General features: G+C 28.5%; 3 protein-coding genes and 1 long non-coding RNA gene across 4 annotated transcripts; 1 reads left to right on the top strand and 3 right to left on the bottom strand.

The window, feature by feature from the left end:
* Nucleotides 1-458: 458 nt before the first annotated feature.
* Nucleotides 459-1704, bottom strand: LOC108563662. The gene is made up of 4 exons (XM_017922400.1): nucleotides 1388-1704; nucleotides 1151-1328; nucleotides 791-1094; nucleotides 459-733 (listed from the first exon to the last, which is right to left on the bottom strand). Exons 1-4 carry the CDS (start codon nucleotides 1464-1466, stop codon nucleotides 518-520), a joined length of 777 nt encoding a protein of 258 aa, XP_017777889.1. The 5' UTR covers nucleotides 1467-1704; the 3' UTR covers nucleotides 459-517.
* Nucleotides 1705-5143: 3439 nt separating this feature from the next.
* Nucleotides 5144-6237, bottom strand: LOC108563667. The gene is made up of 4 exons (XM_017922405.1): nucleotides 6062-6237; nucleotides 5833-6007; nucleotides 5459-5768; nucleotides 5144-5400 (listed from the first exon to the last, which is right to left on the bottom strand). Exons 1-4 carry the CDS (start codon nucleotides 6138-6140, stop codon nucleotides 5170-5172), a joined length of 795 nt encoding a protein of 264 aa, XP_017777894.1. The 5' UTR covers nucleotides 6141-6237; the 3' UTR covers nucleotides 5144-5169.
* A 3122-nt stretch (nucleotides 6238-9359) lies between these two features.
* Nucleotides 9360-17041, top strand: LOC108563663. The gene is made up of 5 exons (XM_017922402.1): nucleotides 9360-9591; nucleotides 9655-9826; nucleotides 9963-10154; nucleotides 10209-10314; nucleotides 16709-17041. Exons 1-5 carry the CDS (start codon nucleotides 9510-9512, stop codon nucleotides 16886-16888), a joined length of 732 nt encoding a protein of 243 aa, XP_017777891.1. The 5' UTR covers nucleotides 9360-9509; the 3' UTR covers nucleotides 16889-17041.
* Nucleotides 15667-16353, bottom strand: LOC108563664. Its single transcript, XR_001891104.1, has 3 exons — nucleotides 16087-16353; nucleotides 15771-15812; nucleotides 15667-15693 (listed from the first exon to the last, which is right to left on the bottom strand). It is a non-coding gene; the product is annotated as an uncharacterized LOC108563664 (long non-coding RNA).
* Nucleotides 17042-21499: the final 4458 nt, after the last annotated feature.

Here is a 21499-nt window from a genome sequence, read left to right as displayed (position 1 = left end):
TGACACCCTTTATAAACATTTAATAAATATTGTACTTTTATATACTCTTAAAGAATATTTTTTTTATAATATTTATTTGTATTAATAAATAAATACATTTCTTCAATATTATAAAAGAAAAAAAGTATATTATATACTAGTTGAACATTACGAGAATACCCTATTTTTTAATTGATTGTATCTTTTATAGATAAGTATATTTGTTCAATATATATGTATTTGCTATTAAGATAAAGAAAACTTTACAGATTAATTGTAGACAGAACACAATTTAATAATTTAAACGAAGAAAAAGGCGTTATCCGGAACATTTGTCGGAGGTTTCACATATGTGCTTTAAATTAAAATTCAAAAATGTAAAATATATATAATTATTCTCACGAATAACATTATTTCATTATTTATTTTTATTATGATGATATGTAAAGAAATTTAGAAAACACATTTTTTTTATGTTCAATTATTGATTCTTTATATTTTATTTACAATTTATATAGTTTTGTATATAATGACTTATTTAGAATGGGCATTTCTTGTTAATGATGTCGAGGATGACTGATCCAGCTCCAGAACCGCCTTCCGGGGCGTTGTTGATGGCATCCATGATTTTTTTGCTCAAAGCCTCACCAATTTCCTTCTGCTTTTCCTTGATTACTGCTGGAAGCTTAGCAACGAAGTCGGTGATGACTCCGCTCTTGTCTTCACCGTTGACCAAAAGCTCTCCCAATTCAAGCTGCAAAAATATATATGTTTAGAAGAACTGAAAACCTAAACTATTATGATGGTCTACCTTGGCGTCTTTCAAAGATGGAACGATGGTGAGGGTCTTCAATCCAATCTTCTTCAGAGTAGCTTGCAATTTAACAGCGATTTGGAAGTCGACGTGGCTGGCTTCGACATGTCCAACACCCTTAACATTGGTATCAGCGTAGTGAGCGTCGATGTCGTAATCACCTACAAGAGAACCCTTGGGGAAAAGCAAGGTAATTTCCACTTTAGCTCCCATCGGGATGATGGTCACGGTGACTTTCAAGTGAGTAGTCTTCCATCCAGCAATACCCTCCACCCTTAAGTTCTTCAAAGAGACATGTCCGCTGCAATAATATGCACATTAAATAACCTCGATATTAAAATGAATCCTTGATTATACCTGACGGAAGGAATTCCAAGTTCTGTGAGATCCTTCTCAACAGCGTCGACGACCAACGGATCCAAAGATGGGAATCCCAGTTCTTCATCTCCGTTCAACAAGATTCCCTTGACGCATTCCAGAGTTTGGTTGATCTTGTTCTCGAAGGCGTATATAGTGGCTTCATTGTTTTCGATTTCTAAACACAAATACGAATTTAGCAAAATTGAGTATTCAGAGTTTATATAAATAACTTACCCAACAAGGATTGGAAACCTTTCTCGTAGGCAAAGCCACATTGGGCAATTGCAAGGACAACCAAGACGAAGTATTTCATTGTTGTGTACTGAGTAATTAACTGAACCACTGCGCTTTTATAGTGAAAATCATAACATAAAAGAATCTAGATTAGATATCTCATTTTTCTAAAATAAATTCATCGTTTTAAGATAAAATAAACACAATAAGAAATGTGTTTACATTCAATATTATCTTATTTATTCAGTGCATATCTATTAGATTTTGCATGATTTTTCACTGATGCGTAGAACGTTTTTTAATTTCTTTATGTTAGCGAGTTTAAATGCAGACTGCACTCCGATAGAAAGTGTTAAGTTCTTCATTTCTGTTCCTGCGTAGTTGCCTCTCAATTTTAGAAGGTCATGTTATGAGGTGACTCATTACAAAACCACAGTAGCCGCACATTTATAATTGTAAACAATTTCTCCAGCTGATAATGTTTGAACATATTTAAATAATTATGCACTGCTTTCTTTTAAATTAAAAATGTCAACGTATAATAATATCCACAAAAATTTAAAAAAAATCATTTTATTACACAATATGCTTACAGAACCAGACGATGAACAAGTCTTATATCACATTTTTACGTGATATTTGTATATATTATATCCTAGGGTAAAATTATAACATAATATTTTTTTATTTAATATTATAATAAGAGTAGAAAGACCTATAGTCACCTTTGCAGCAATTAATTTTTTTTTGTTATATTATTATTGTTATTAGATGTAAATGTTATTTTTTTGCAATAAAAATATTATTATAAATTAACAGTTTAGTAATATTTTTTCATTAAAATAATATAATTAAGATTAAACAAATAACCAAACAAATAAGTAGGGTTTTCCCAAGGTATTTTGCATAATTTACGTCATTTCTTTATCACTTTCCATAATATTTACTTTTATTATTCATAAACATTTATGTACTCGTGTTAGATTTATTAACGCTAGTATATTCATATTTTTTAAAAAATATAAATTTTTAAACGCAAGTTAGGTTTATGATCATTTAAATTACGTTGTAAAAACTTATTTATCTTTGTTATTTTCGTTACAAAAAAAAATGTAATATATTAATAACATATAAAAGCAGATAAATATGCAATCAATATAATTCAATTTAGTTTTATTTAATCGATAAATCATTGTTTAATAAATCACATATGATAAAAAAAATTATAATTTATTGTGTACATTTAAATACATACACAATGGTAAAAAAATAATTAATTTGAACGCCTCTATCAAATCACGTCCCCATCTTATAAAAGTATATCAAACGATGTGTAAAACATCATGATCAAAGACAAGTTATCTTCTAAAAAAATCCTTTAGTATTAATAATAATAATTCAGGTATTTATTAAATATGTTAATTTATGTTTATTATAATTTAATACAACAGCACCTCGAGGTATTATTGTTCCGCCAATATCTCGGTTACGAGGAAGTAAATACATAAAAAATAAACTGTAGAAAAAACAATAATTTATATATAAAGAAATTTTTATTAAAATTTATTTAAATTTTAAATTTTTATTTGAATTTTTTAAAGATTTTTAATAAATAATATAAATATTATTTTTTATTTTAAAATGTTTAAGACTATGTGTTTTTCTAATTATTAAAGATATTTAGATAATTCAACTGTACATCAATTTTATATTGTCTTGAATATGAAATGTATTATATCACCTGCCATATTCACACTAAGAAATATTCCCTTAACGGCAAGAACTTTAACTGTTCACAGGAAAAAAATGAAATGAATCTAAGAGTATGGAATGTTTAAGTTATGTGAAAGAAACTTTTCAGACAACACAATGGATTGTCACAATCAAAAACATTATCCTTTTCTTTTATCATTCAGGGTAACACGCGCAAATGTTGCTATTAATATTAATAGCAAAATTGACTAAATTATTTATTATAGTTATTTATTTATAGCTCATTGTATTAATTCACTGCTTAATTATTATTAATATTATTTTTTGTATTCACATACATTTTCGTATTCTACACAAATTTGTGATTGTAATATTTTGTGTTTTCTCATAATATTGCACATTTACAAGATATTAACTGAATAACTCTGGAAATAATTTTGTTAAATATAAATTCACAATTGAAGACTAGAAAGTAAGGAAAAAATGATATTGTTATGAAGACTTGAATGCATTAAATCTTTTAAAAACCTTGAAAAAGCATTGAGTCATAAGAAAAATGATAAAGTTGCCGTAATCTTTAAAATACTTGTCCGATATCACAATAATGTAGAATAAAAATATACTTTTGAAAACAAATACTTTTACAAATATTGTACAGAACATTTATTCTGGTTGAAATTTTTCTTCTGATTGTCAGTAAGAATCTTTGAAAGTAATTAAATTAGATACATTAAGGATAGTTGGGTACCTAGGTATTTGTTAAATACCTAAACTGAGGAAGAGGTTCGTATTTTTTAAGTAAATTTGTGCACTATGTAGTAATTTTGTAGTAATGTGAAATTGTGCTTGACATGTGAAAGGAGAGGAGATTTAATAAAAGAAGAAGAAAACATTCCTAATATGAGTACAATTTTAATGTCAAAAACTATAATTAAGGTTGACACATTAAAATCAATTTCTCGATAATTTCTTTAGTTTCGATTTCTGAATTCGGATTTGTCATTGAATCCATGACTACCGCACTGATCCATTCATCAATTTCATCAATATTATCTTCGATGAGCTGTGGCACATGCGATATTCCTTCTTCCACAATTCTGCTGCTTTCAACGCCATCTATGTACATACCATCGATGTGAAGCTAAAATTGATTTTTTTGTTTTCCTTATTACTGTAAATAATTCTGCCTTACCTCAATATCTCTAACGTAAGGTCTGACGCTGAAACTATCTAAGGAAATTGTTCCATCCCCATTTAATATTACGTAGAAGTAAACGTCAATTCCGAATGCAATTACCGAACCCTTCGCTATTCCAGAACCTGTAACAGTGTGACCGAGAACCGTCGAATTTGAGATGTATTCAGTCTCGAAGTCAAAAGCCGACCATCTCATTGTGAGATCAACTTTTGTACCAAGTGGAAAAACTGTTATCACCATCTCTAATTTTGTAGTCTCCCAATTTGGAATACCGCCGATAGTTAATTTCTTCAAAGTGTATCCACCACTATGAAATTATGTATTAGTAGTAAATAACAAAAAAAAAATAAGAAATTAATTGAAATACCTTCCATTTTGAATGCCTAAATCCTGCAACTTCACACTAATTTCATCTATAACCAATGGTTGAAAAGTTGGCAATGGAATATTCTCGTCCCCAGTTTTCATTATTTCCTTAACGCATTCCAATGTTTTGTTCATATCATCTTCGAAACTAAAGATATTGGTATTTCTAAAGACAACTGAAATAAAACTGGAAATAGTACAAATCTGTTATTTACTACAATTTTACCTGTTGGTGATGATAGAACCGCTCCAAATGTGGCAATTATTAAAGTAGCTTCAAAAAACATTTTAAAATTATTTTTAAATGGAATTCATCTTGCATCTGTATATATACATCAAAATTGTATAATCCAGTATATGATAAGATTTAAAATGATTTCGCATAGATTGATTAAGATGATTGATTGATTCTTTACAGGAAAATTATGTTTTTGGAGTAAGAAAACCATGTTGTTTTTGAATTTATAAAATTTATTTATTTGATAACAATTCCAATATAGAATATTTATTTCATGCATTTTTCCATAAGTTTCTGAATTACGCTTGGTTCTTGTTCACCACCTTCTCCTCCTTCTTCGCCAGCTCCTAGTCCATTGACGAACTCAATAACAGTTTCACCGAGCTTCTTTTCGATTTCATCAAGGTTCTCTTTGATGAAATTTGGCAAGTTGCTAGCACCTTCCTTGATAATTTCGCTTTTTTCCTCACCATCGACAGACAGTTGGTCCATTTCAAGCTGGTGAACATTTATAGTTAAAATTCGAAAATACAAATAATTTAAATTGAAAACTTACAGCAGCAGCTTCAATGGCTGGTCTCAAATTGAATGTCTTCAAGCTAATTTGTTTGCCTTTCAAGGTAGCATGAAGTTTCAATTGGAAAGAAAACTGGGTAGCAGAAGCAACGATCTTTCCGGCTCCCTTAATTTCATGTCCCAAGATTGTGGAGTCAACATCGTACTTTCCGACCAAGTCAAGTTGTGGCCATTCCATGTTGACTTCGATTTTGGCTCCAATTGGGATGATGGTGATGGCGACCTTCAAGTGGCTGACCAACCAGTTTGGAATTCCATAGACTGTCAAATCTTTCAAGTTGACGATTCCGCTAAAATTAAAAATATATATGTTAATAAACTCTTTAAAGATGGAAATTTAATTTGAACACTAACTTAATATTTTCAAGTCCCAAATCACCCAAATCAAAAGTTGCTTCTTCAACAATCAATGGCACAAATTTTGTGATTCCAATTTCTTCATCACCTTCAATCAGGGTTTTTTTGATGCATTCCAAAGTATTGTTGATAGTTTGTTCCAAACCACGAGGTTCAACATTGTTGATTAATCCTAAACAATCACGAATTATTATTTGGGAATTTCACAGATTATTAGAGAATATACCTTTGAACAAGTTGTGGTTAGTGCTTGCAATTGTGCCTTGCACAAGAGCAACAGCCAAGATCAGTGCGAAAGCGCGCATCGTGTGTATGTTTCACTTGAAAACTAATTTCAAATGTGACTTCAATTGGTCACAAACTCTTATTTATACCATCAAATTTATCGTCTTTCATTACAAGATTCTTGATAAGATATTTTTTTCTAGTTCACCTTGCATGTTCCATTTTTAATTAAATTTGTATCTGTATCCAACAATAGCAATGTATTTTTACAAAGTACTTATAATTAATGAATTATATCGAGCAATTCAGAAATTATATCGTTAAAGTGAACATAACATAACATTGAAGAATACTTAAGTAGAGTAATTTATGCAATTATATTACTTTTGTAATCTACAAAAAAATAACCTTCAATTAGGAAAGGTTAGTTCCGGTAAAATAATGATTAGATTAAAAAATATTTTATCAAAATCGACCGCTTTTGTTTCATAATTTTTACATGAGTCTGTTTTAGGAAAATCAACAAGTTCATACAATTAATAAATAAAGGGATATTTATATATAAAAACCCGTTAATTATGGGCACATATTGAAGTGAATAAGAATATAAAATGTATATATTGAAATAAATAAATAAAGTCATATACATGAATTTAAATAAATCAATCAATAGCTAAATGTTAAAATTAATAATAAACAAAGACCAACAAGCAGTTAAAATACAAATAAATGAATAAATAGTTTAATTAGCCTACAGCTATAGATGAAATAAGCCTGATTATCTGCTACTGAGACCCGCACTTTGACGATATGATATTACTACATTCCTCGACACCTGCTCTCTCCTTATGGAGGACAGTCAACATTTTCAGGCAGCGTTAAAAGGCTCAATTTATTTAGCTTATTGTTTAGCGCAGGCATGGCCTACCCGCGGACCATGTGCCATATGCAAATAATCGTCAAAAAGTCTTGGTATATTTGATTTTCTGTTTTTTAACATATTTGAAATATCATTATAACTGCGTTATACTAAAATTTTAATGGGTAATTTTTTAATAGGTAACAGCTGTCACCTTTTGCCCCGGAATGAATTTGATGGATCAGAATATTTAGACCATTTAATTTAGTTGGGATTTTTTTTGGTGTGCCACAAACAAATTCTCCTTTCCCAATGTATCGTGAAGTAAAATAGTTTAAAAGTTAATATAAAAGTTTTAATATTATAATGAAAATTCCTATGAAATTCCAGGATTGTATATAAATATTCACGAAATATCGGTCTCCGCTTATATATTTTAGATTAAATCTATATCACATGACTTTGTTATTTTGCTATAAACATAATACAGTCGAACCTCGCTTAACCAGCATAATCCGTTCCAGAATTATCGGACTTTTACTCTTATAATGAAATATTCATATAGTGAAATATATTTTCTCATATAAACTAATGTAAAATCCGATAATGCGTCGAAAAAGAAAGTATAACTTAATATCGCTTTTTAATGATTTTTCTTTCCATATTTATTGTTGTTATTAAATTTTTCACAAAAGAAAATCGCAAATAACATGTCCGAATACAAGTTTGGAAATACGTCGCTCATTTAGCGAGACTTTTTTACAAATTATTTTGCTCGTTAAGCAACATTAACATTATCAACAATTTAATTGCAACATAAACACATTAACATCAAAATCATAAAATTATATAAAATCTAAAATAAATTATATGTTGTAATATTTGATGTATCACCGGTGAATGTAAATATTATTGGATGATAAAATATCTTTAAATAAAGCAATAAAGGTATCAAGATTAAAGCCCTATGAATATAAATATATTTTATTTGATTGAGTATAATTTAATCTCATTTAATAATTTACTAAAGCTTATACTAAGCGGTTATTTTAGTACTTAAATAAATCAGATACAGACTAAGTCATAAAATATTAAAAATATTTCAATATATTTGCTGGTAAAGCCGTTTTGGTAAATTGAAAATAAATGAAAGAACACGAAAAGTTTACGGCCAGTTGCATGTTAATGAACTTCTTAGATACTATTTTTAGAGTAGTGGGAAACGAATTCAAAATTAACTTTTCAAATCATATTTCTTTAACAACTGTAATATGTTGTCAATATTTTTTTTATAGGTTTATCTGGAGACGATGAAAAATAAAGGATTCGCGAATATAATATAATCGAAAAACATTCAAAGATTGATTTCTATATATATATTGGGTTGTGTAATAAGTTCCCGCGTTTTTTGTATTTATTTTTTCCCGCAATTTTATGTTTCGTTAGATAAAGTATATATGCATTCGCAAGTCTTTTTCTTGCCATACAAACCTATCGGCTTCAATTTTTCTAATACATTAATTTTAATCAATTTTCAGTCTTCGTCGTTGAGGAAAGTAACGCCCCTCATTTGGATATACTTGGAGCGTAAAATTTGATAATCCGAAGGTGCGGAGAGTATAATCTGCGGTAGAACCAAGGTGATTCAGAGCCTCCTTGACGATGTTTGTAGTTTTTGGATAAGCATTTTAGTGAAGAAGATGATATGACCACACACATTTCGTTGCTGAAATTTTCGTTTACGCGATGAAGTTGGGCAAGATAGTGTTCCTTGTCGACAGTCTTGTTCTTCTCCATTATTTCTTAGTAAATAAAATAAATATAAAAAAAAATATCATAATGGTAACTATCCACCGGGAAAGATTACCTACCTACTGTCTTAAATTTACTTATTGTTCACATTGATGAACAGATTGTGAATAAAATTACACGACATATTTTTTTTACTTCTAGTTGTAGTAGATAATCGCAATATTTAATCATTAACACCACCTGCACCAATTTATATCCTAATCTATCAGGTGTTTTTATTAGTCGAAAATATTACTATCGCAAAATCTAAATAAAGTTGTTTTGATCATTTATAAATAGTGAAATAATAAGTTTCTCTTTCAATATCACGTGGATGATCAAAGTTTCAAATTGTTCAAAAAATATGTCTTTTTTTGTAAGGCTCTAATTATCTATTATATTTTGAATTGGTTTAATTTATGATGAGGATTTCTGAAAATTAAGATTTAATGACTATCCGGCTACAATAATTAAATTTCCATTTGAATTGTCGATTTCCTCGGATAAATCGTTATATATCCTTTCATCGTGTTCTTTAAAGTGGATTACGAAATGAATGTATCGAGAGTCACGTTACCTGTAATGTGCATTCGAGCTATTTGCATGAAACACTTATCTTCGAGTGCATTTATAAATAATTGTTCGAGAGTGAACACGTGGGGGGCATTTCAAAATGCAATAATTTGTGGTCCCGATAATTGAAAATCTGTGAGATTACATTAAAAATCGTATAATAACGATAACGAAAGAAAAAAGTGTATCTACAATTAGAAAATTGGGTCGTAAGTGGTTTGAACGGATGCCGATCGGATATACAATGTTCCCTGTTCTATTGTCCATCCTGCTTGCATCTAACGCTTACGCAAGCAACAATCTCCAAGGTAATCTTATCGAACAAAAAAAAATGAAAGTATCACCTGTTGTTTTTTTATCAACTTATTTAGATGAGTTCATTGAGCTATTCCATTCGAGAATTTTTGAGAATGAAATTAATGAAACTCTAGAAGACTTGAAGAAAACTTTGAGGGACGGAAATCCAGCAATTGGATTACCATCTTTTGATCCATACCAACTGAATTATACCGATGTTAATTTGAAACTGGAAAACATTCTTACGTGAGAATTATTTTTATTAACAGCTCAATTTTATCTACCTAATATTAATCGAAAATTTAATAAACCATGCAGATAATTTAACACATTTCCATAATATTAATGAAAATACTACAAAATATTACTGTATTTTTTTTAGGACTAATGCTTCTGCATCCAATATTGTCGTGTCCGGTATTCCAGATTTTATAGCAACTTTCTTGAATTTGGATATTGCTGAATTAGAACTAAATTTTACCATATTATTTCCGGAAATAGATGCCAGAACTGAATATGAAGGAACCGGAAAACTTTTTCAGTTCGTACCAATTTTTGGTAAAGGAAAGGCCAGGTAAATATCTATATTTCAGTAATTTCACATTTTATATTTGTGATTCTATTACAGTGCAAAATTGGCAAATGCTGAAATTGAGGGATATGTGAAAATATCTTTTTCGAAACAGATTAGCTTATTGGACTTGAAATTGGCATTAACTATTGGTTCCGCTCAGGTATGAATTAAAAACTTTTAAAATTTTAATAATGCAATGGAACCTCGGTTTTCGAACTCAATTTGTTCATGAATAATGTTTAAAAAAATGAAATTATTCGAAAACCAAAACAATTTTTCCCATGATAATTAATGTAAATAACAAAATCCATTCTCTAAGCTCAGATGAATAGTATACAAATAACAATGAAAATATTTATTGCAACAATCATAAAATTATGAATTAAAATGTGAGTTAATTGTACAAGTGGAAGGTGAGGTAAGAATTTAGTAGGTTGTTTGGTAGAGAAAACAATCATATATCTCATGCGCGTGATTTTCCTGGTGAGGAAACAAAATTGTATTCGAAAACTAAGAAATTTTGAATTATTTTTTGTAAATGATGTGAGACGCAGCCGCTAGATGGCCGCATTTAGAAAATAAAGAAGAAAAAAAGGATTGAGACGTCCGAGGACCGACGTTCCACTGCTTAGTACTTTGGCAAAAATCTATATTAATGCTATAGTTAAATAAGAACATTTAAAAAAAAATAAAATATAAAGAAATTTAAATACAGAGTAATTGGGTTGTATAACTAAAATACTCAATAGGAAAAATGTGCGTAAGGTATTTCAGGACAGATTTATGCTCGCCAAAATATAACAAATTCTTAACAAAAGAAATTAACTTTATTTCTGAAACATTATTTTTCTTCATTTAAATGATGTTGATTCATAACAGATATTGCTTTAACTCAACAACGCTTCATACGCAATATTCCAAGGACTTGAGGTCCGAAGAATTAGGAGTTCTTTTGCAAGTGACCACATTGATTTTGTGAGATCATGATCAATGGTTTGTTGAATCTGGCGTTCTTGTTCTATCAGAGCCATCTTTGTTCTACTACTCCTTACGAACTTTATAGCGGCTAAGAAATCAAGATATTGCTTTTAAAGCAACAATTACAGCGTGTCTTTTCATTTCTAGCGACGCCTGAAGGTCTGTCTTTTCTTTTAAATTACTAATCAAAAAGTAAAATTTATAAGAGTAAAAAACCAAGAAAAAAGTATGTACTCAAATACCTTTTGCTGTATACCATTACTGCAAAATTGTATCAGTGTAGCATAGGCTAAGTAGATTTGTAGATGAATATTATAAGTTTAGAATCAGTTAGCAAAATATTATATATTCGGTAATTGCCAATAAAAATTAATATTATCAATTAATTATCTTTAAATTCACATTAACACATGATTAGTGATTTGATGAAATCTTAAAAATTCCTTCTAAACATTTATATTTATATTAGTATTTATTATTTCATTCTACAAATACAAATACAAAAACAAAACAAAACAAAAACATAAATTAAAATAATTTACATTAATTCTACACGTTGAAATAAACAACGTAATTATTTAAATATACAACACTATAAAATACTTGATTACTCGGAAAACTTAAATAATTAATGGAAAACTTGTTACAATAAATATTGTTATTATTATTAACGACATATTTGTTCAAAAATGCAAATTAATTTCGAGAAAATTACAATTAGAGTATGTTTGGTTGCATAATGCTTTCATTTAAAAATTAGGAATATGTTTTATCCATAAAACGTTTATTTCTATGAAATTCTGCAATAATAATTTCTGTATATTTAGTAAAATCATTAAAACCAATGACGTTGTAAACTTTTGTAGAACTGGTTTCAAATTTGTGCAAGCGATTGAAAAAAAACACGTCTAAATAAATTATTTATAAATGATAACATTATTTTTCGTTGCATTTTTTTAATAAAAATTATATCGTACGGGTACGTTCCAAAGAACGTACTGAACCCGGGTCATGATGGAAACAAATAAAATAGTAAATAGATGAATGAGAAGTTTCAGTTGTATTTTATTGTTTAAGTTTATCTTAACCTTTTGTTACATGAACATAGTTAAAATAAAATTAAAAAATATTTGGAATTCTTTGAAAACACATTAAAATTAAGTTGCCTATAAATTGTTATTAAATTTCATCAATTTTCAATTAAAAAATATGTGGTAATTTGTGATAAAGTCTGCTAAACAATTTTTTTTACAACATAAAAAAAAACTTATACAGAAGTGACAAGTATTACTTGAATTAAGTTATGTACTCACTTTGTGTTTCCAATTGCAAAACAAATAGTTTTTGTATCCAATATAAAGAGCAGACTAAAGTATAAACATGTATTTAGGTCTGTTTCACGTCTCTTTATACCTTAACTTCAATAGTGACATAAATGTGCCAGTACACAAAAATCTTGCAATTTGTAATCTGTAGAATTAGTCAACTTATTATATTAAGCCTACAGTCTAACTACTTATTGTATATGCTGTATGTTTAGTTGCGGACCTTCAAAGCATAATAAGATTATTTCTGAAGCTCGGAGAGAGGTATATAAGAAGAAGCTTTCTCTTTCTATTTTGTCACATAACTACAAAGTATTTCATTGCATTAAAAAATAAACAATAAAGAAAAGTATAAATATAGCAGTATCAATAATGATAATAACTAATAATCATTAGTATTTTATTTGATTATATTTGTTTGTAAAATAATGTAGCATTATAAGTCATTATAACATACTTGTGTTATTGGATCTTTAATTTTATCATACTGACGAAAATTCTTTCTGCTAAGAGTGCGAAACGAAAGCTCAATTAAAGTATCTATTTTAAGTAGAGTTAAATTGCAATTGTAATTCCAATATTGCTTCTGCAATAAACGGTTACAGTTATAATATCACGCATTAATACCAATATAAAGTCGTTTCAAAATAATAATTTAAAACCGAAATTCAATATTACAGTACTGACATGAAACTTGTAAAATATTTATTAATAGATATTTCATAATGAATATCTCTATATTAATATTGAATTCATAAGTAACCAATAAGTTTAAATTAGATTTCTTTATTCCAGTTAAATGCAACAAGCACATTAGTTCTCTATATATAGATGCATCAGATTGTCTTTTTAATACCTTATTTAGAAATGCGTACTGAATGTTGCTTACATTAATTTGTTTTTAAATCGAATTGTTATTTATTCTCTGAATCGTATTATGCAATTCATTTATTTTCTAAATCTTGAATCAACAGTAAATGCAGTAAATAAACCATTCTATATACATACTTTCTATACTTGGTATTTTAAATTCTATTAAAATTTTCTTTAGTTACAATAAATGTCAGCAACTTCATTTCCATTATACACTGAACTGTATTATTTTATTTCTATACTTACTTTTTATTATATTCGAATAATTTCTTCATTACATTTATCATTATACCTTGTTTTTTTATAAATATGTATTGTTCTTCATTTGTAAAAATAGGTTTACCAAAGACTTACAAAGTAATAAGATTGTATTTTCTTACGAGTTTTTATGTAACATCTATCAGAGATTCTTAACTATTTTTATCTAGTTGCAATCCAAGTTAATTGATTGAATTATTCTATTTAAGAGATATTTTTTTATATCTAAATATAAAGTTTTGTATCCAACTTGATTTATGCCTCTAGTACTTTCATTTTAAATTACACGTTTGCCAAGATAATAAAATATTTCATTGCTGCTATTTGGAGCATATTTTACCACTTTCTAGCCTGTGTACAACAAAATAATCAATACATTTCTCGAATAATTGTGACAGAAATATTTATAAACGATTACATTTAAGAATTATTATTGAATTATTCATAAACGATTACATTAAAGAATTATTTTTGAATAAGTTTCAATCAATACGTTTCATTTCCATTAATAGTTATTAAGCTTGTTATCGATCGCTTGGTTGTATCGATATTTCAGCTGTCATATACAGTGGAACCTCGCATAAAGAGCATAAATCCGTTCCAAAATTTCTGGATTTTTACTATAGTGAATTTTCTCCATTTAAACTAATATAAAATACGATAATTCGAGTTTTAATGATTTTGGTTTGGTTTTGGCTTTTTATTCGGATACATGCAAGTGTTATTAAAAATTACAAATAACATGTCCGAACACAAGTTTGGAAATATTTGTGAATACAAACAACACTAAGATGCAATTAGAACGACTACTAACACCAGGAACTGTTTTCCCATTCACATACGTTGAAGAGAGTTTACGCCTGACTCCATTCTCTCTTTATAATTTTGATATTTGTTTATATATTATAATAATGATTGGACACAATACAATTTTGTTGTGCTTTTACAGCAAACATAAATTATATTTGCAAAGTATAGTTTGCTATAAACAAAGATGTCAAAAAAATATGTACACACATGTTTTGAAAATGATGTAGCGCAAAATCCGAGACTTATATTCTCCTCGTCACTCGTTATGCGTCATTTTTCTTTGAATTTATTTTGCTCGTTAATCAAAATGCTCGTTATGTGAGGTATTCGTTAAGCGAAGTTCCGCTGTACAAGGTTATAGAACCTCGAACAATTATTTATTGTGTAGAAGAAGAGAATGAATTCAAGAAATTAGAAATTAAGTTATACAGATGGCTCAATCAATAAGTTCCGAAAAGAACGATGAAGAGGATGTTAGAAATTTATTGAATGCAGAAGATGACTTTTCAATGGAAGGTTTAGAATACGAATGAAGACAAAGAAAATAAATACGAAATTAAATTTAACCACCAAAGATTAAAAAAAAACATAGTCAAAGTGATCCTGATTTAAAAATCAACTTTAGATTCATATTTTTAAAAAAATAATAAAATTTTATTTTGTTCAAAATAAAACATTCTGACAAATTTTGTTGAACTCATTCTATTCGTTAATCCAGTAATGCCTGTATTTATAATACATTTATCATATGATAAAATATCTATTCCATAAAAAATACTTGTCCTTATAAATAATTCATAATTCTAATATAAAATATGTGGGCAGCAAATATAAGGAGATTCAGATAGAACTATAAATGCGTAATATTATATAATGAACATGTGCGCATCTAATCGTAATTAACATAATCACAATTGAACAAAAGGTACGAAATTAAACAAATATTTTTATTTATTGTGTAATCATAAGTAAATTAAAGACATTTTCAAGATGCACAATATTTTGATTTATTATCTTTTATTCTTAACTTAACGCTAGATGTAATTTATTCTATCACTTGATTATATGACATTTATAATAATATAAATAATTAATAATACAAAACATAACATAAATATAAACCAAAAAAATATTAATTTGCTTTTTTAATAAAAATATTTTTTCATTTTCAAGTTATAAAATTAATTTAAAAATGTTATTGTAAAATTTTTAATAATAAAAGGTACAGCCGGGATTTTGATTGTCATGATTTCGATTGCCACCGATTACCCAGACTATGCGAAGTATTGCTGTATCTAAATTAAATTTAAAAGAGAAATAAATATCCTTTATATTGCAGACCTGTGTTTTCTCAGAAGGATTGTTAGCTTACGTCATAAATTTTGGGAAGGCAGCTGACGTCTTCACTGTTCCCCTGAAAAGAAGATATATATTCTTATGGCACTTCCTCCAACTTAAAAAAAAAAAGAAAATAACTGCTGTGATATTAAGACGAAATTCAGTTGAAAAAGGTAACGACTGAACGTTTCCTGAATCACATTATATCGAATGTAATTGAAGTGTAATCATGAATTGCTGTCTGTAATTGAAATCGTTAACGGTAATAAAAGCAAACATGGGAAAGTTATTATGGTACAGTTATTATCGTCTTTCAGAAAGGTGGCAATTTTTGCCTAGATTCTGCTTACCTGAAACATGTTTCAACCGATTATTTCGCTCGAACAAGAGTGTGAAGATCGCGACGGGGCATCAGCACAATAAAAGAAGAATGAACAGGGGAAAAAAAACATAAGAGAGGATGAAGTGTGTCAATGCTTTGAAAAACGTTTGTATCGATGACCGAACAATGAGTACTTCAATAATAATGAAACGTTCCTTCTCTCGAGAATGACCGTTCCTGGAATTTCTAACTTCGTTAAAGTTTTAATAAAGTTTAGTTGTCGGTTGAATGCTTGCAATTGTTGAGGTTATTTTAAGAAGGGCACACTGCGACGATGCATTTACATTTCGTTGCGTTTGTTTGGCTTCGGGATTACATAATTCATGAAACAGATCCTGCGCTGGGTCAACAGTACAGTAGGCTAATCAGATTAAGAAAAACACGCGGTCCTTTCGACGCGTGTGGCTTCCTTCTTAATGTACAGAAAAAAAATAACAATTAGCAGACGCGACGTTCGCGTTACGTAAACAGAATAGTAATACCGAGAAGTCGGAATCCAATTAGTCGGTAATTTACATCGGTTGCTACAGTGCAATAGTGTATAATAAGATGGATTGATTGAGTTCTGTTTTCTTTTTATTGGGTTTCAGTTTAATTTAACCGGCTTCATGGACGACGAGGAATACAGTCAGGGCTTGGTGAAAACGCTGGATGCGTACGTCGGATCCATTATAAACGATTACAAGGAAGAAATATCCGAGGCAGTATCTCCAATCATCAAGGATCTAATCAACGATTATCTGAAAAATAAAAACTTCCTGTTCCCATAATCCATCATCCAGCATACACGAATCTCAATCAAATTGAAACAAAACTTTCTTTCTATTATTTTTATTTTTATTCTTAAGCAATTCCTCGTAGTTCGGTTCCAAAAATATGCCGGACTATTTGAAACCGGACTAATTGTGGAAATACATACAAAAGAAACCGAAAAATGACAAAATTAATATTTTTTTTTGCTCAATTAATGTGTTTTGAAATTTTCAAATCGTACAATAGTAAATACGGACTAATCAAAGCCGTACTATGTGAGGTATTGTTCCACTTTATTTGTAGTTCTTCGTTAATCGGAAATGATATTTGCAATAGGTTGGGTTATAGATAATTACGTGTCTTTGGGAAACTTTTAATAACACACGTAGTGCATTCAATTCTGATGGGGAATTACGAACTACGCCCACCGCAAAAAAAATCTTCGTGTTTTCTTTTTATTTTTTATTCTTATATAAACATGCAGAAGCCGCAACGATTACGGCAATAATTTTCGATTCTCCCATTCGATCATTGAATAAAATATCGCGACGCAGGTGATTAGTAATTCCTGATCTGCACGCCATTTTACCACATGAATATTAAATACGGAAATGCGAGACTGGTAAACAGCAATATACGGAATCAACGTATCAATAATTTACCTCGATAACATTACAATACTAGGGATGCAATGGGTAAATACCAATTTCGATTAATATGAAAAACATTTTAGTAATTATATTAGTAAATTTTCAATTAGATACTGAGAAAACGCATCAATAATTTACCTCGATAAGATTTCAATGGCTAAAAGAGTAAATACCAATTTCGATTAATATTAAAAATTATTTTAGCACTAACATTAGTAAAGTTTCAAATAACTTTAACTGCATTCGAATAGTCTAATATTTAGAAAGTGACAATATTAACTATAAGAGATTTTAATTGGAAGAATAATAAATCTAAAAATCTTTATTTTACTACAATTTAAACCGCGTTTCCACATATCCTATTCGATAATCTTTGTTTAAGCCTTGCGTTTAGATTGCGTACATTCAAATGATACAACCTTCAAAGAATATGTAAGTTTCGATGATTCATTCACTTCGAAAAGGTTTTCTTTGCGTTAATATCATTATACTACTTCTAGTTGTGTTTTTCTCTTTGTAATTATAAACAATTACATAATTAATGACTTAAATTTGTGTTGTTAACACGTCTGAGTCACGGTGTCGTTATGTCTCATAATAATAAGAAGAAATATATATAAAAATATATATTTACAGTTACTTTGGTAATTAAAACGTTGCTTTTGTTGCAAACAAGAACTGGGAATTTTACATTTATTTGTATTTTTATAACCATAAAACACTTTATAATATTTCTTACACAATAAAATATGCGGATGATCTAAGCACTTTATATACATATGTTTACTTCTTAAAATAATATAATTGTAATGTAAATCTAAAGTTTGATGTATGCAACAAAATATTGCAATGTGATTATTCCACGTACACAAAAAAACTACCTAGAATTCGGAACACCCCAACGGAAAAGGGGATTATTACTTACGTTGTCAAAAAAAATCTTATCAGTTAGAGAAAATCTAGATTTCGGGGTTGTTTCTTCTCATTTTTATTTTGTCTACGATTATCAAAGCCTAGAATCTCATGTGTTTGTGTGAATAATAATCAGTTGTCAGGCAGTATCAAGATATTTGTGGTCCAGCATCTATTTTCGTGCTGTCTGAGAAATACTGCAGTAAAATTATTTATTTTTAGATTTATTGCAAATAAATATGTTGATAGTTAAATTTTATAGCTATAATAGGAAAATAAATTTATATTGTTTTTATTTTTCCAGTTACTTTTTGTATTCGTCGAATTGACATGGCTTCAATTGAATAAAAATATGTCAGACAGACATACGAGGCAATTTAATTTCGGAAATGTATAGTGAACTCCTTTACAATTGCGTGGGTAAAACTTCGTTCCTTAGAACTCTCATGCATATGGATATTGCAGATGTTACAAACAACTATATGAAAGGGTTGTATTTGTGTTTTTCGTTTTATCCATTTACCTGTAATAAATTTGAAACTGTAGAAAGTGAAATAAGAAAGAAATCTATTTCTTTAATGACATATTTTTATTTAAATCAGACATAACTAAGAGTTTCTGTTGACCTTTTTATGTATACAATTCATTTCATTTTTACTTATTCAAAATTACTCATGAGACGAAATGATTGCATTACTGAAAATTTAAATGTTATGATATATTTATTAAAATCTAATAATAATTATTATAAACTTTTTTTATAAAATAAGTGCCAAATTTAAGAATAATCTTTTTATTACTATAAGTAAAAAAAATATTGTAGTGAAAATCAAATTTATTTCTAGATCATGTACAAAATTTGATACAATTATCTTTTATATGTACTTTTATTACATGCAGAAAATATAGCAGATCGTGCCAAAAAGATATGATCTTTATAGAAGTGAATTACCAACTGTTGAATTAACTAATTATTATTTTAACTTAATAACTTACATTATCTTGACTTTTATCTCCAGTTATCTTACAAAAAAAATATGCACAGTAACAGAGTTTACTGCATTTTTAATTATATTTTTATTACTCAATAAAAGCATAGCTTCTTTTCCAAATGCAAGCCAATTTATATAAGATTTTTATTTGATAGAAAGTATTGTTTATTATTAAGAAAAATAATTCACATTAGTAATGATTTTTTTGTTTTTTAAATTATAAAATTAAATTTATGAAAGGATTATTTAAAGTTCAATTACTAATATAAATATATTATTTACTTTTCTTGGAATATAAGCATATTGGGAATATATATATAATCGTGCTATTAATATAATATATAATAAATAATCACTAATTCGTAGTAATACAATTAATCGTTTCTTACAATGTATAATCTATTACTTAATTTATTATAAATAATTTGTAATTTAACTATATAAAATGTAACTTCTCTACGTGACTTACATTTGTTTTTCTATTACAGGATAAATTAAGTTTTTTCAAAAATAGAGAAGAATAGGAAATCAGATTGTATAAAATTTTACCGTTTATTATTTATTTATATTATCATAACCAAATAAAAAATATTACAAAATTATATTGATTATATTTTGATTATTTATCGAAATTTGTTGAAAGATTGCCATAGAGCGATAATCCGGAATGATTTTTTGATGAGATTTTTTTTCTCTCATAGCTCCCATTGCAGTGACTATAGTGGAAACAGTGACTACATTTTGCATGTAAAAAATAGCGATCTTAATGCTACTTGCGGCTCCCTATATTATTTATTTATTCTAGGATGTTCTCCGTTAAGGAAGATGACGAGCGTAGAATGATGAGAGAAGAGGAAGAAATTGGTAGTGAAGACCAACAAACGACGAAGTGTAGTGCTTCCTGGTGCATGCTAGACAATCTGCATTGCAGAGATTTACCAAAATACCGGAACCGGACGAGGATAAAGAAGGGGAAAGTTTTAGTGGGTAGGTATCCCACAATACCACGACTCCACCCTATGCAAGGTTTTACCCTAATAAAAAGATTATTTATTTACTGGTAATATCTTAAGTGACTGCTTTAAAAAAGTTACTGACACCTGGTCTAAACGATAACTGAAAAATAAACAAATAGAATTAAATAATATGTGGAAATGAATATTTATAAATCGTTTTAATTCAATAATATTGTTATTACATAAGTATTTTAGCTGCATTGACATGCAAGAACATTATTATTGGTTTATTCAGTAATTAGAATACTAAAAATAGGAATAGAAAAGGTGCAAAAATAAATGTTTATAAATAACATAAAATAAATCAGGATTTTGGCGAACTCGTGCTTTTTGACTAATTGTCAATTATATCTATTTGTTTTTCGATAAACAACAAAACAACAGAATAAATTTTGTTCGGTTTCATATAAAAAATTTAGTGAATGGAAATACAAACAAATGTTTACAAACAAAAAAGAATCGTTTTTAACAATAATTCTGGAAATGGAGAGGTTTTCACATACAAATTACGGTAAATAAAATATTACATAAGTGCTTTAAGATACTTTATGTAGTGAATGATTCTCCGTGCTCTTAGTACCTGAAATGGTAATAAATGGAAATAAAAGAACTGAAACGAATGTATACAAACAAACAAAAATATGGCATTAATCTTTATTTAGTGCCGAGTTACTTAAGGCCATTGTCCTCGGTCTATATAGTAGCTAAAATGCTAATAAATGTGAATATAAATATGCAAAAAACGAATGTTTACAAATAACAAGAAATACTTGCAGGATTATAATAAATTAGACTCTCTGTCGAGCTCGTGCAAATTGAGATACGCGCTGCTTCTTTTTTGGCTGCATGTCAAGTTTTATCTAGTCGTTTTGTTGGACGAACAACAAAGGGTCGGTGTTAGTACTAGGAAAGTTGACTCATAGAACATAAACATTAAATTGGGTAATAAATTTCCTGAAATTCGGCAAAACGCGCAGCACGAAGACACGCGAACAACAGGTAGGGAGCGAGCGAGTGCAAGAGCGAGACAACTATACTGTTGGAGAGGCGGTCCGTGC

The sequence above is a fragment of the Nicrophorus vespilloides genome, unplaced genomic scaffold, assembly GCF_001412225.1.
Source record: "Nicrophorus vespilloides isolate i.1.1-1 unplaced genomic scaffold, Nicve_v1.0, whole genome shotgun sequence".
Lineage (NCBI taxonomy): Eukaryota > Metazoa > Arthropoda > Insecta > Coleoptera > Silphidae > Nicrophorus > Nicrophorus vespilloides.
This window is presented reverse-complemented; position numbering and strand designations above follow the sequence as displayed.